Here is an 11,713-nt window from a genome sequence, read left to right as displayed (position 1 = left end):
ATGATGTGCAGAGAACGCCGATCGTGGACTGAAGAAGAAGACGACCTCCTCCGCAATGCAGTGAAGAAAGGTGTGTGTTATGGCTGGTGCTCATTCCACACTAGCTGACGGGAACAGAGGACCCGGACGGGAACCCCCCATCGAAATGGCACCAAATTGCCAAGCACGTTCCCAATCGGACGAACAAAGATTGTCGGAAACGTTGGTTTGCGAAAATGGCGTCCATCGTGTCAAAGGGTGGTTGGTCAACTGACGAAGACGAACGGCTGATTGAAGCCGTCCGCAAACATGGTACAAGGTGAGCGGTTTTTGCGTTGCGTAGCTACATGTTGTTTATGTCTTTGAGTAGATGGTCTCTAGTGGCCGCCATGGTTCAAACAAGAAATAACGATCGTGAGTGCACCGTTTCATAGCCAGAGCATGCACTCATGACCTTACAGAATGTGCGAAACGTTGGAGTGACACACTCAACCCCGATATTGACCGCACTGTTTGGTCACCTGAAGAAGTAAGTTGCTGACGTCGTGATGCAAGTTCATTGTCTGATCTCGCTTAGGACGCCCAACTGCTTGACGCCGTGCAAACAATGGGGAAGTCGTGGACAAAAATCGTCAAGACGTATTTCCCTGGCCGGACTGGGCTTTCAGCGAAGAACCGGTGGGTTTAATTCTGTCGCCGTTCCCATCCTTCCCAGCAGCTGACTTCATATCTTTCACAACCCGAAGTTATAGCCGCATTATGAGAATAAGCGCCGACAGCAGCAAAGGCATACGGTCAAGGCGACGGTCACTGAGTTCTGCGCCCTATCATCCAAGACACTGCTCACCGACGTCGGTATCATCGTGTTCAGACACCGCTTCGAGAGTCAGCCCTGCAGTCGATCCTTCGTTCCCGTGCATCCCGGATGTGCCTGAGTGCCCTCCTACAAGCGCTCTTTCAACCTCATTGGAGGGATTGGCGTTCCCTACCGCTGATAACGGCGACATGAAAGTTGCTGTCGGCTCAGTTCCCCCTGAGTTCCTTAATATGGCAAGCCATACACCCGATTCATCCACCTCGCCAAGTACATCATCCGAAAGCTGCCCCTCCCTCGATGCCTTGATGAACGAGCTCAATGCATCCATGGCCTTCGACTCACTGACGACACACGCCGGACACAATGACCTTTCACTGCCTTTACACTCTAACTTGTCTGATTCAAATCTATTCGACCCGCAATGCATGCAGATGTCATGGCCAGCGGAGAACTTGGCGTCATCCTCCGCGCAGAATTCTTTCGCGCCCACGCCACAATCACTACCTAGTTCACCGTTCGACTTTTCATTTTCGTCGATTGACGGCACCTTCCCCGGATCCTTCTCGATGGCGCCCTCTCCAGCGTCGCCACCCTCTGTCGATACGATGCCATCACCGTCTAGCGCAACATCACCGTCCTCAACCGGGATTCTTAGCCCCATCACTCCGCAATCGACAAATGAATTAGAACAACAGCAAATCAACAGCCACGACGACTTGATGGCCATGCTCCAGGGTTGTTCGGACGTCGCAGACTTCCAGATGGCAGGGCCGAACGGTCTCATTACCGCCCGTGTAGATCAGTCACGAAACGAAAATCGCATGGCCGTGGCCGTGGCCGTGGCTATGTGTGAACCACGAGAGTTCCAAAACACTGTTCATACATTAGTGAATGGTTTATGGGGTAGCCTGTGTCCGCCCGCCCCCCAAAACCCCAATACTCCCTCTTGATTGTACGTTCTTCGCCTGACATCCTCTGCTGGGCCCGCTAACATATCCTCAGCACAGCACATATCCTCGCAATACTTCTCGCATGAACCCCAAAACTTGGGCGACTTTTTTTCCCTCTGGATATGGGCCTGATGGTTTTTACAACATCCTTAGAGCGGACTATCGCAGCAGTATACATGGTTGTATTTTACAATGTAGTCTTTCAAAGTAAGTTGATCATTATTCTTTATGTGTTTGTAGTTCTTGCGGAATGATACCCCAGTCCACGTCTTTGTAACAACACCCACCTTCTGAACGTACTTCCCGTCCAGCACCTTTACTCGCCGAGTGGGCACGTGCTGGAGTGCTAGTTAGACTTCGAAGTTGAGGTCTTGGTCTTGTTTGTTTTACCTCGATCCCTTCGTCTAACTCTACCTCGTTCTAACGTGTCTACGCCAACCCCACCCTCTATAATCTGCCTATACACAAAAGTCCGACCTCCATTTGCATCATCAAATCCACCTCTGCGTTGCTCACGTCCAACTTGATTCCCAGCGATATGGACACGTCCCAGCCACGCCAACGGAAACTATGGACCGATGAAGAAGACCGAATCCTTCGAGCTGCAGTATACGTTGGTGAGTAACCCCGAATACTTCATCCCTTATCTGCGGTTTGATGGCAATCATTTCAAGAGGACCCAGAATCCACGAATAAGAAATGGAACTTAATAGCGAAACACCTCCCTGGGAGGAATAATCGGGACTGTCGTAAGAGGTGGCACAATCAAATGTCGTCACTTATATCCAAAGGACCCTGGACGCCTGAGGAGAATGAACGATTAATGCAAGCCGTATCTCAATTTGGCACCAAGTATCGCGCATTCTTGTACTCTGGGTAGTTTTGAAATTGATTATATTTAACTGCCTAGGTGGTCTCAAGTGGCTGCAGCAGTGAAGACGAGGAATGGGAGCCGTGAGTGATTTGGAGCTCTATTTGATGCCCTTACTGATGTACATTTTTGACGGACAGAATGTGCGAAACGTTGGTATGACAAGCTTGACCCGAGTATCAGGCATGAAAGCTGGACAGCGGATGAAGTATGCATTTTTGTTAATCCCTCCGTGGATTCCTTCTCTGACCCGTCCAACAAGGATACTTTGCTCTTCTCTGCCGTCGAAAGGCACGGACGTGTATGGTCTACGATCGTTTCTCAGTACTTCCCAGGGCGCACTGGATTGGATGCTAAAAACAGGTCAGTGCTATGTACGATCTCGTGGTTCATTCATAACCCGCCACTGCCTGTAGATATACGTGTTTGACTAGAAAGTCGACACGCGAAAGACACTCGTCGATTGCGACTAATCCCGATGGTACCGAAGAAGATATGTCGGCAGCACCTAATAGCACTCCGAGTGGCTCTTACTCGCTTGAGCTTCCCTTTGCAGAACACTACCCACCTCCGCCTTCTTATGCAGTTCGAGAAACTGGACCACCCCCTAATGCGCCGGACTCTCAAGCTGCTCCGGATAACGATTCTCCCTCTCGATCAAGTCACACTATACGCGGGCATCATAACCCTCCTCCAAACCCCGATGATGCCTTTTCTCAAAGGGGGAGACAGTTTCTTGCTCCTTATCCCACGACACTGCCTACAATAATCACCCCCGATCAGCCCATCCATTTGCCAGGATTCTTGTGCGTTGCATCAGGGAATGGGGTGCAAGTCTATGTTAAGAGACTTGCAATCCCGTCCTCAGAAGACGGGGGTGCTGACGGAGACACTTCACGTAGGCCTGACGTTGGATTTATCTTGGGCCTACCTAGAGCTGACATGGGGTAACTCTTATCAGAGAACGGAAACACCAAACTGCTCGTCGCAGTAGTTGCTGCTCGTGCGTCTCAGAACGACGAAACATGACTTTGCTAGAGTCTACAAGCCCTTGTGCAATCCAATCAACCTCTTAACTTTGCAAATGATGGTGCAGTATGTATCTTGAATAGTTGTATTTCTACGCCTCTATATTCAGACTCCCCTTACCCCTATCCCCTATTCGAGACTGAGCCCCGGTACTGAGCTAGAGAGATGAAAACAAGGTACATGAGAGATTGTTTATGGTTCATCGTGTATTCTGAGAAAGATCCAAGATGAAGGGACGGACCGACGGTGGGCTTTCCGATTTTCAAAATATCCACGCATACGCTTGTAGATCCCGGCGACTATCCTTCTGATCACCTTTCCTTCTGATAACATTCTGAGATCTGATACACTACAGGTAGAAATATGTTCCGTTTCACCGCCTGCTGTCAGCGTGAGACTCCGACGGTGAGAGCGTGTCCTCCAACAAACGCGAAGGAGAGCTTGACGCTGGTAATTATCTTGTTCAACTCCCACTTGGCTAGCGGTTTACCAGCGATGCTCAGCAGGATCTTGGTTTTGTCTTGCGAGAGGCCTAGGAGCGGGCTGCCCTCGTCGAAATGAAATACAATCAAGAGAGTCGGACTTGTTGCTCACTTTCCGCACTGAGCGAAGAGAAGAGGCGGGCTCCGGGTTAAGTACCTGGACGTTGAAACGTTGATCCTCCCAAGATAGCACGTTAAAACATTTAAAGATAATTAATTTGTGGCTATGAGGATAAGCTAGGGATTGAATCCAGCAAAACTGCAATATATCAGTCTCCGGTAGTGTCCCTGCTCAGTATAGTAGATATCTGGGAGGATTTCAACATGCGAATGCTAGTATAACCCAAGGGATATGTGCTCGTCGGCGTTGAGATTTAGTATTTGTGATGGTACAGGGTACAAGGGTACACGTAACCCGTAGTCTACTTGTTCCTTCTTCTGTATCCTTTCTTCATGCGTTCCTTTGGATCCTAGTTGGCCCAGCACATACGCAGCCAAGAGTGGGGAACAGATATGGGCTAGCAGGGATCCAGTTTACTTGGGAAACCGCAAACGCATCGTGACAGTACTAGCATCTCGCACTCCGATATGCGCAAAGGTTGCGGACAATTAGTTTATAAACCTACTAGCAGCCTCTACGCTGCCTTTCCATGCGAGCAGGCACAACACCTAACGGTTCTTACGTAAGTCGCAGATCGTCGTTCTTACAAGGTTACGAGGGGTATGCAGGCACAGAGCAGACCCGGTCTTGTCTACGTTGGTGCGTAGTTTCTTAGCGTGGAATGGGAATGGGAACACAAGCGGCGGAATACTCACTATAAGTGTATTCGCCTTTCAAAACTTACAAGAACGTTGGAATCGTCCCTAGGGACGGAGATTCAATCTACATGATATAATCTGCGCTCTTGTAAAGTTAAAGTATCCGTGACGAGTAGGGATGGTAGGAAATGGGAGGTATGTAGCAAGGGAAGTTTGGGAGTGAATCGGGGCATCACGATATGACGTCCTCGGGGCGGTCATCCTTGAAGGCATCCGAGGCTTGCTGGAGCCACATGCTATAATATAGCCCACCTTTTCGGAGCAGCTCTTCGTGATTCCCTTGCTCAACAACTTCGCCGTCTTTGAAGACAATGATGAGATCTAATGAAGCGACTAATCAGCCGACGAGCATGAAAAAATGAGATACATGTTAACGTACCAGCTTCAACAACTGTTCGTAACCGATGTGCAATGAAGATGCTTGTCCGAGCTTTGTCTAGAAGCGTGTTGTTGATGTTCCGCATTAGCTCGGCTTCGGTATGAGCATCAAGCGCCGACGTCTTATGAGGGTTTATGATCGGCTACAGTGCCAGGTTACGCGAACTTAACGCTTACCGCTTCGTCGAAGAAAAGGATTGGCGGATCCCTCAACATCACTCTGGCGACGGCCAATCGCTGTTTTTCACCTCCGCTAATCATCAGGCCTCGCTCGCCGACTTTCGTTGCGTATCCTTCCGGCAGTTTCATGATTGTGTCGTGTACATTCGCCTTCTTCGTAGCCTCGATAACTTCTTCGTCGGTTGCGTCGAGTCGTCCGTACCGGACGTTGTGCATAATGTCCGAATGGAATAATGGGGTATCTTGGGGTACAACACCGACGACTTTCCTGATAGACTCCAGCTGCAGGGATTGCACGTCTTGATCGTCAATGAAGATTTTTCCCGAGGACGGATCATAAAACCGGTACAATAACCTGAAGACGGTTGATTTCCCGCAGCCGGACGGTCCGACAATGGCAACTTTCTTGCCAGCGGGGATGCTGAACGAAAGATTTCGGAAGATGGGTCGATCTGGGTGATAACCGAAACTGACATTCTCGAAGCGGATCGCTCCACCACGTAAGTCGAGGGGGCGGGCGTCCGGTTTGTCTCTTGGCGGTGGGTTTTGCTCAACGAGCTTGAAAAGCACCTCCATATCCAGAAGGTTTTGTCGCATCTCGCGGTATATGGTACCCAAGAAATTGAGTGGTAGCGACAGCTGGAAGATAAGTTGGTTGACCATCACAAGGTCTCCTACAGTCATGGTGCCTGCATCAAGCCAGTGAGTGGTGAACATGTGGAAGATAGTCGCTGGAGATCTACCATTGACGACACCCTGCGCAGCCAGGAGCATGGCCATCGTGAGTGCACTGGAGAATATTACATTTTGCCCAGAGTTCAAGAATGCGAGCGAGGTTGTGATCTTGATGGATGACTTCTCGTATTGTTGGAGGTGTTTGTCATATTGCTGAATTTCATATTTCTCGTTGTTGAAATGCTACTGATAGCAGTTGGTCAGCAATTCACGAGGCTACGTGTCGATTGTACCTTCACGGCCTCGAAATTGATTAGCGAATCAACAGCTACAGTAGCGGCCTTGTTATCCGCTTTGTTTGCCTCACGCCGGAAACGGGTACTGCAGGAGTGGTGGTTGGCAGTGCGATATGAGAGAAATCGCCTAAGCTTACCGCCATGAAGTCGTCCGCACAGTGAACCAAGTATAAGCAACCAGTGCAATAGACGTGATGGCAGCGAAGTCCCAGCCGAACTTATACGTCTGAATACCGTATCAATGGAAGTATCAAGTCTGGGGACGATCTTACCCACCAGGATACCGCATACCATAGAAATCTCCAGCGCCGTGGGTACTATTCGAAACAGGATAGACTGCAAAACGAACGTTATGCCCCTTCACAGTACGCCCGTCAGTACGTGACACTGGTATGGAAAGCTGACGTTGTTTACTTGGTACCTCGGTCAATAGCCCGGGTAAGGCCGCCAGTTTGGCGGGCGAGATGGAAGCGCATGTCGAGGTTCAGCAGATGTTCGAAGGTCTCCCGAGCAACCTTTCTAATCGCATGCTGGCCTATTCCAGCGAATACGGCATTCAAAAGCTCTCCGAATAAAGTCGCGCCGATACGGGCGGCACCATCTAGTTCGGGTGGTCAGTATTCAAGAGCATTCGTCACTGAACCTAGACCAACAGCCTGCAATGAGGGAACCTGCTACAACCCAGACTGTAGTGTCCGATGTTATTTCGATATTAAGTGCGTCGATTATATGTTTGAAAATAATGGGTACTTGTACATTGAGGACCTTGTAGGAAACTGAATGAACTCAGCCCGACGCATGAAGGTAAGCCATACTCACCTTTCCACCAATCAACAGCGTGAAGCCAAGAACGACGATGCCTCTAGTTTTCCAATCCCCCCTTGGCCAAACGTGTTCCATTAATTGCTTCACGATACGCCAGTCGGTCCTCCGCTGTTCAGCCCGAGTGACGTCCGCGGCTTCGAGTGGGTCCGCAGCCTTCTTCTTAGGCGGCGGCGTTGGGATGGGTGAATCCTTGGGTTCCTTCGGAGGCGCCAAGTGCTGGTAATATCTTCCGAACTGCCCTTGAGGAACACTGCTGTGAGAGTTCTGAGGCCGAACCAAACGAGGGTTCCATATACAAGGCCGATGGTACTGAACAGCAAACCATGCTCGTTTCGTACATGAGGCCCTGATGGCAGAGATTGGAAGCCAGCCCATTAAGACGACCTCAGTGTTGGGAGGAGAAGTGGAGATGGAAGGTGGTCGGATTTCAAGTGTGTTCCGCAAAGTATGGCAGGAAAAGACAATATAATCAGTGTATGACGCGATGCTTATCTTATCTGATAATAGCTTATCAATATTTACTAATAATGCCCTAGTCGTCAAGCTGGGCTCATGCAGGCTCAAGAAAGTTAAGAATCTGATTATGCATTTCCACTATCGACTGAGCGGGGTATATTGTTGCGCGAAAGCGCAATCCAAAGGCGCTTACCCTCTTTGCTTCATTCAATTCTTCCCCGTAGCCAGCTGAGCAGGCCTTTGGTCCCTTCCCTTTCCCACACGCGCCTTTGAGGAACTCGAAATCTAACAGCATAGTGAGCACGACGCCTCATTTCAGGCTACAAGCTGGCTTACACGTTCCCATCGACCAAGAAAACATCAAGAGGCAAGAGTCCCAGTTCTGGAGGCAACTTAGCGACTTCATTATCTCTTATATCTAGTTCTTCCATATGCCAGGCGGGGACATCCCTGTTTCCCTTGAACAGCTCGGCGATGGCGGCGAACCCTCCAACGTCGCTGATTCTGTTTCCTTGTAAACGAAAGTGCGTGAGTCCTTTCCGCGGTGGATTCGCCGTTGCGTCGGAAAGTATTAAGCGCGTGAGGATTGCTTCTTGCAAGGAGGCGTTTGTTAACACGTTGTAAGATAGATCCAAAATCTTCAGCGAGGGGAACAGCTTGGCGATGAGAAGCAGTAACGGTTCGCTGGTTCGCAAAGGTTGCACGGTTGTGTCCATCTCGTGCTGTGCCACGGATATCGAGTCCGACAAATCACAGCCAGCAATGCTGAGCTCCTCGAGGCACGGCAAGCAAGGGCCATCGAAGAACGGTAAATCAAATGATTTATCAAGCCGTCGCTTGTTAAGGACTAAGGTTCTCAGTGTGTGGGCGAACGGCTGCTGCGCGATCAAAGCGAGGGGAAGTGTCGGGGTCGGCACAATGACGTCTGTCGAGAGCGTCGCATTCACTCCAGACCTCGAACTAGACGGAAAAGCCGCTGAGAAAGTGCGAGAATGCCCGGGCGGCTTCGTCGGGAGAACCGACGGGGGAAGGCTTAAAGTCTGCGTTGCTGGCGTGTAGTATTGTGCGTTGTTCAGAACGGAAACCGAGGGCTTAGGCGGGGAAGATGCGCGCGAAGTTGGGGAAGTTTGAGAATTCTCCTCCCTGGCGTCGGGTAGCGTCGCTGCGTTGGCCGCAGCAGCCCTTGCTCTTCGCCTACCACCCTCGGTGAGCAAACCCTGTTCAGCTTCGATCTCCCAGGCCTCTCGCACGACTTCGGCCCTGTCGGCAGGTGTCGGTGCGCTTTCGTCTAGATTTCGGACTTTGGCCTTTGTTCTATTAGCCCGCTTTTCAATCTCGATTTCCCATGCCTCCCGTAACACTCGTTTTCCAACAAGAACTTGCAACACGCCTTCTGGTGGTTCGTCACGAATGGCTTCAAAGGAAAGCTGCCTTCCCAGTGCACCGAAGGCTACCTGCGCAGCCTCGACAGTGACTTGGGTTTCCCCAAAATCGACGACGCGAAGAGCCGGGAAATTAGGAGCACTGAAAGGCACTGCATGAAAAACGGAGTTTGTAACTTCTGCTTTCTCCAGGCGGAGTTCCCTCAGCTTCTGCAGAGCCGCCAACGCGTCCAGAAGCTCAGGCTTCACCGATGATAAAGGATTAGAAGAAAGATCCAACTTTACGATACTTGATGGAAAATCGATATCGATAGCGTCTCCAACAATTTGGTTATGTGAAGCATCAAGGACGGTGAGACGTGGGAGAGGAGTGGTGGCGCGAGTGATGGTCGGCATGAAGAAGCTTCCAGAGCTTTGATTCGGCCGCGAGCGCGAGCGCGAACCGGTATTGACGAAGGGCGAACTGAACGGCAACGAACCTAATTCGTTGTGAGAAATGTTGAGAGTCACCAGCTCGGGTAGGGCGAAGACGTTTCTGGGAAGCGACGTCAACTTGTTGTGGGACAAATCGAGGTACGTCAATGAGGCGAGATCAGCGAACGTATCTGGCAGTGAGGCGATTTTGTTTTTGTGAAGCTAGCGATGATGAATAAATAAGTGACCCACACAGGCGAAAGCTAAACTTACATCGATGTTCTTAAGAGACCCAAACATTGATATCTCAGGCTGAATTTCGATGATGTCGTTATTCCCCGCCTTCAGAACATGAAGATCTTGAGCATCATACCAAGCAGGGACATCACGTCCTCCCCGTCGTCTGGAAGTGGCTTTATCGTCCGGAGGAGGCAGCGCGGGTTCCTCCGTCACCGAGGCAAGCCGTTCAGGCGTCACGCCAAGGTGTATCTCGAAGAGCCCAGACGGAATGCAAGGTAGAGACCTAGCAGCAAAATTAACGGAACCTATGTCAGGCCAACTTCAACTGCTAAGCAAGGCGAGTGCTGTAGAAGGGTTCGTCCACTCACCAGTACTCTTCGCCCGCTCGATCACTTCCCTCAGATTATCCCGACCCAATATATCGTCGTCCTCTTTTGGTGCCGTGCCGACAGTAGGAAGAGCATCTTCGAGACTATCAAGGTCGTTGACACCCACTGAACGACTCCGATTCCCCATCGCCTTCCTCGCCTCAGCTCGTTTTAGCGCAATGGCTTCTCTGATGCTCATTGCTTGTGATGCTGATGGAGGGGTTAGCGAATCGTCATGCTTGTGGGGGGCATTGGGCAGTCTAGACCGGGGTGAGCCAGTGAAGTGAGTCGACGTTTTCGCCTTCAATGATGGTGCAGACGTATTCGCTGGCGACGCTCGCGGTCGATGGGAGGTTCCACGCGAATTCATGACTTATGGAAATCAAGAAAACCCTCAGGCGTTTACGGCACGCGCTTCGCGTTATTTGGCATCACCCAGAAGTGCAAACAAAGATACGTCCAAAGTTGTTTTTGAGCCGATCCAGTGTTTGACTCGTTCTACCTCCTGCTAGCCGATTTCAAGTCAGTTCGCTCGAGACTCTCTGACCTAACATAAGCCTCACGCTCCTGGCTCTTTTGTCGATTCTCATTCTCTGCCCTCAAGATACAGTGTCAGTCATCGTTATCCGATACTGAGTCTTTTCAAAATCACATCGCCCAGTTCAGAATTGCATTGCGGTACTTCGTCGATTATGTGCAGAATGGCTGAGTACACACTTGCCTTTCATTGCTCTTAACAAAGTGAACTAGCGCGCCGGGAGTTACACTGGGGCACGGCGGGGAGTTGCCAAGGACGAGCCAGCGATTCTCTAGTCAACAGGCTAGTGCCCAGCGCCCAGTGACTTCTAGAACATTGTTATGAAAGGACCGCTCAGGGTTGATGAACTCCAAGCGCTACATCCAGCAACGAACACTGAAGTTGGAGCCCAGATAGCCATTGATTTGGCAGCGTTCCCCATTGGGAAAATAGTGTTCGAGGAACAGATGCATCGTGCAGAAAAGGTGACTTATTTTACATCTATTTGGCGCCTTTTAAACATGATATCTTATATCTTTAACAGCTTTCCGCAGGACCGCCTTGAGCACGGTGGGACAATGCCACCTTGGCTGGATAGCCTTATGCCAACAATCACGGCAGCTGGCCTTTCTGTTCCAATGCTTTGTATCTGGAAGAACGGCAGGACTACACGCATACCTTTCCTCCTTTTATTTTTATGGGCGGCAACTATCACAGGTCAAGAAGCCATTCTCGTGCCGTATCATCGTGTCAACGCTGAGAATGTAATAGGTATGGATATACATACAAAACCGGTCCTTGTAAGGTATCCCACCGATCTCGTACATCGAAAACCACTCCATCAAGGGTTTCAGGCCTCAAGCTCAGACTCCCTCAAAAGCCGAGACCCGGCATGTTGGTGCGCCTCTATACCCTCGATAGGCACTAACAGGATACTCTATCTTCCTATCTCATACTTAACCTACTAACGTCCATGGCTGTCAGACGCCACGTCTAGTGAAGAACAAAAGGCTTTCACAGACAATATTTAGCAAA

The 11,713-nt window shown here is 50.3% G+C and overlaps 3 protein-coding genes across 3 annotated transcripts; 2 read left to right on the top strand and 1 right to left on the bottom strand.

The window, feature by feature from the left end:
* PC9H_009294 (uncharacterized protein) lies at nucleotides 1-1,746 on the top strand (the record flags this gene model as incomplete). The annotated part of the gene is made up of 6 exons (XM_036778799.1): nucleotides 1-70; nucleotides 118-298; nucleotides 347-393; nucleotides 441-508; nucleotides 557-657; nucleotides 726-1,746. 6 exons carry the CDS (start codon nucleotides 1-3, stop codon nucleotides 1,744-1,746), a joined length of 1,488 nt encoding a protein of 495 aa, XP_036628188.1.
* Nucleotides 1,747-2,284: 538 nt separating this feature from the next.
* Nucleotides 2,285-3,646, top strand: PC9H_009293 (uncharacterized protein; the record flags this gene model as incomplete). The annotated part of the gene is made up of 8 exons (XM_036778798.1): nucleotides 2,285-2,363; nucleotides 2,421-2,598; nucleotides 2,657-2,700; nucleotides 2,758-2,825; nucleotides 2,880-2,980; nucleotides 3,052-3,423; nucleotides 3,466-3,515; nucleotides 3,579-3,646. 8 exons carry the CDS (start codon nucleotides 2,285-2,287, stop codon nucleotides 3,644-3,646), a joined length of 960 nt encoding a protein of 319 aa, XP_036628187.1.
* A 1,473-nt stretch (nucleotides 3,647-5,119) lies between these two features.
* ATM1 (Iron-sulfur clusters transporter atm1, mitochondrial) lies at nucleotides 5,120-10,531 on the bottom strand (the record flags this gene model as incomplete). Its single annotated transcript, XM_036778797.1, has 14 exons — nucleotides 5,120-5,268; nucleotides 5,327-5,447; nucleotides 5,503-6,194; nucleotides 6,249-6,423; nucleotides 6,474-6,561; nucleotides 6,614-6,702; nucleotides 6,753-6,834; nucleotides 6,891-7,077; nucleotides 7,130-7,241; nucleotides 7,296-7,793; nucleotides 8,036-8,042; nucleotides 8,094-9,775; nucleotides 9,827-10,098; nucleotides 10,162-10,531. 14 exons carry the CDS (start codon nucleotides 10,529-10,531, stop codon nucleotides 5,120-5,122), a joined length of 4,524 nt encoding a protein of 1,507 aa, XP_036628186.1.
* Between the last annotated feature and the right edge of the window lie 1,182 nt (nucleotides 10,532-11,713).

The sequence above is a fragment of the Pleurotus ostreatus genome (genome assembly GCF_014466165.1).
Source record: "Pleurotus ostreatus strain PC9 chromosome Unknown scaffold_7, whole genome shotgun sequence".
Taxonomy (NCBI): domain Eukaryota; kingdom Fungi; phylum Basidiomycota; class Agaricomycetes; order Agaricales; family Pleurotaceae; genus Pleurotus; species Pleurotus ostreatus.
This window is presented reverse-complemented; position numbering and strand designations above follow the sequence as displayed.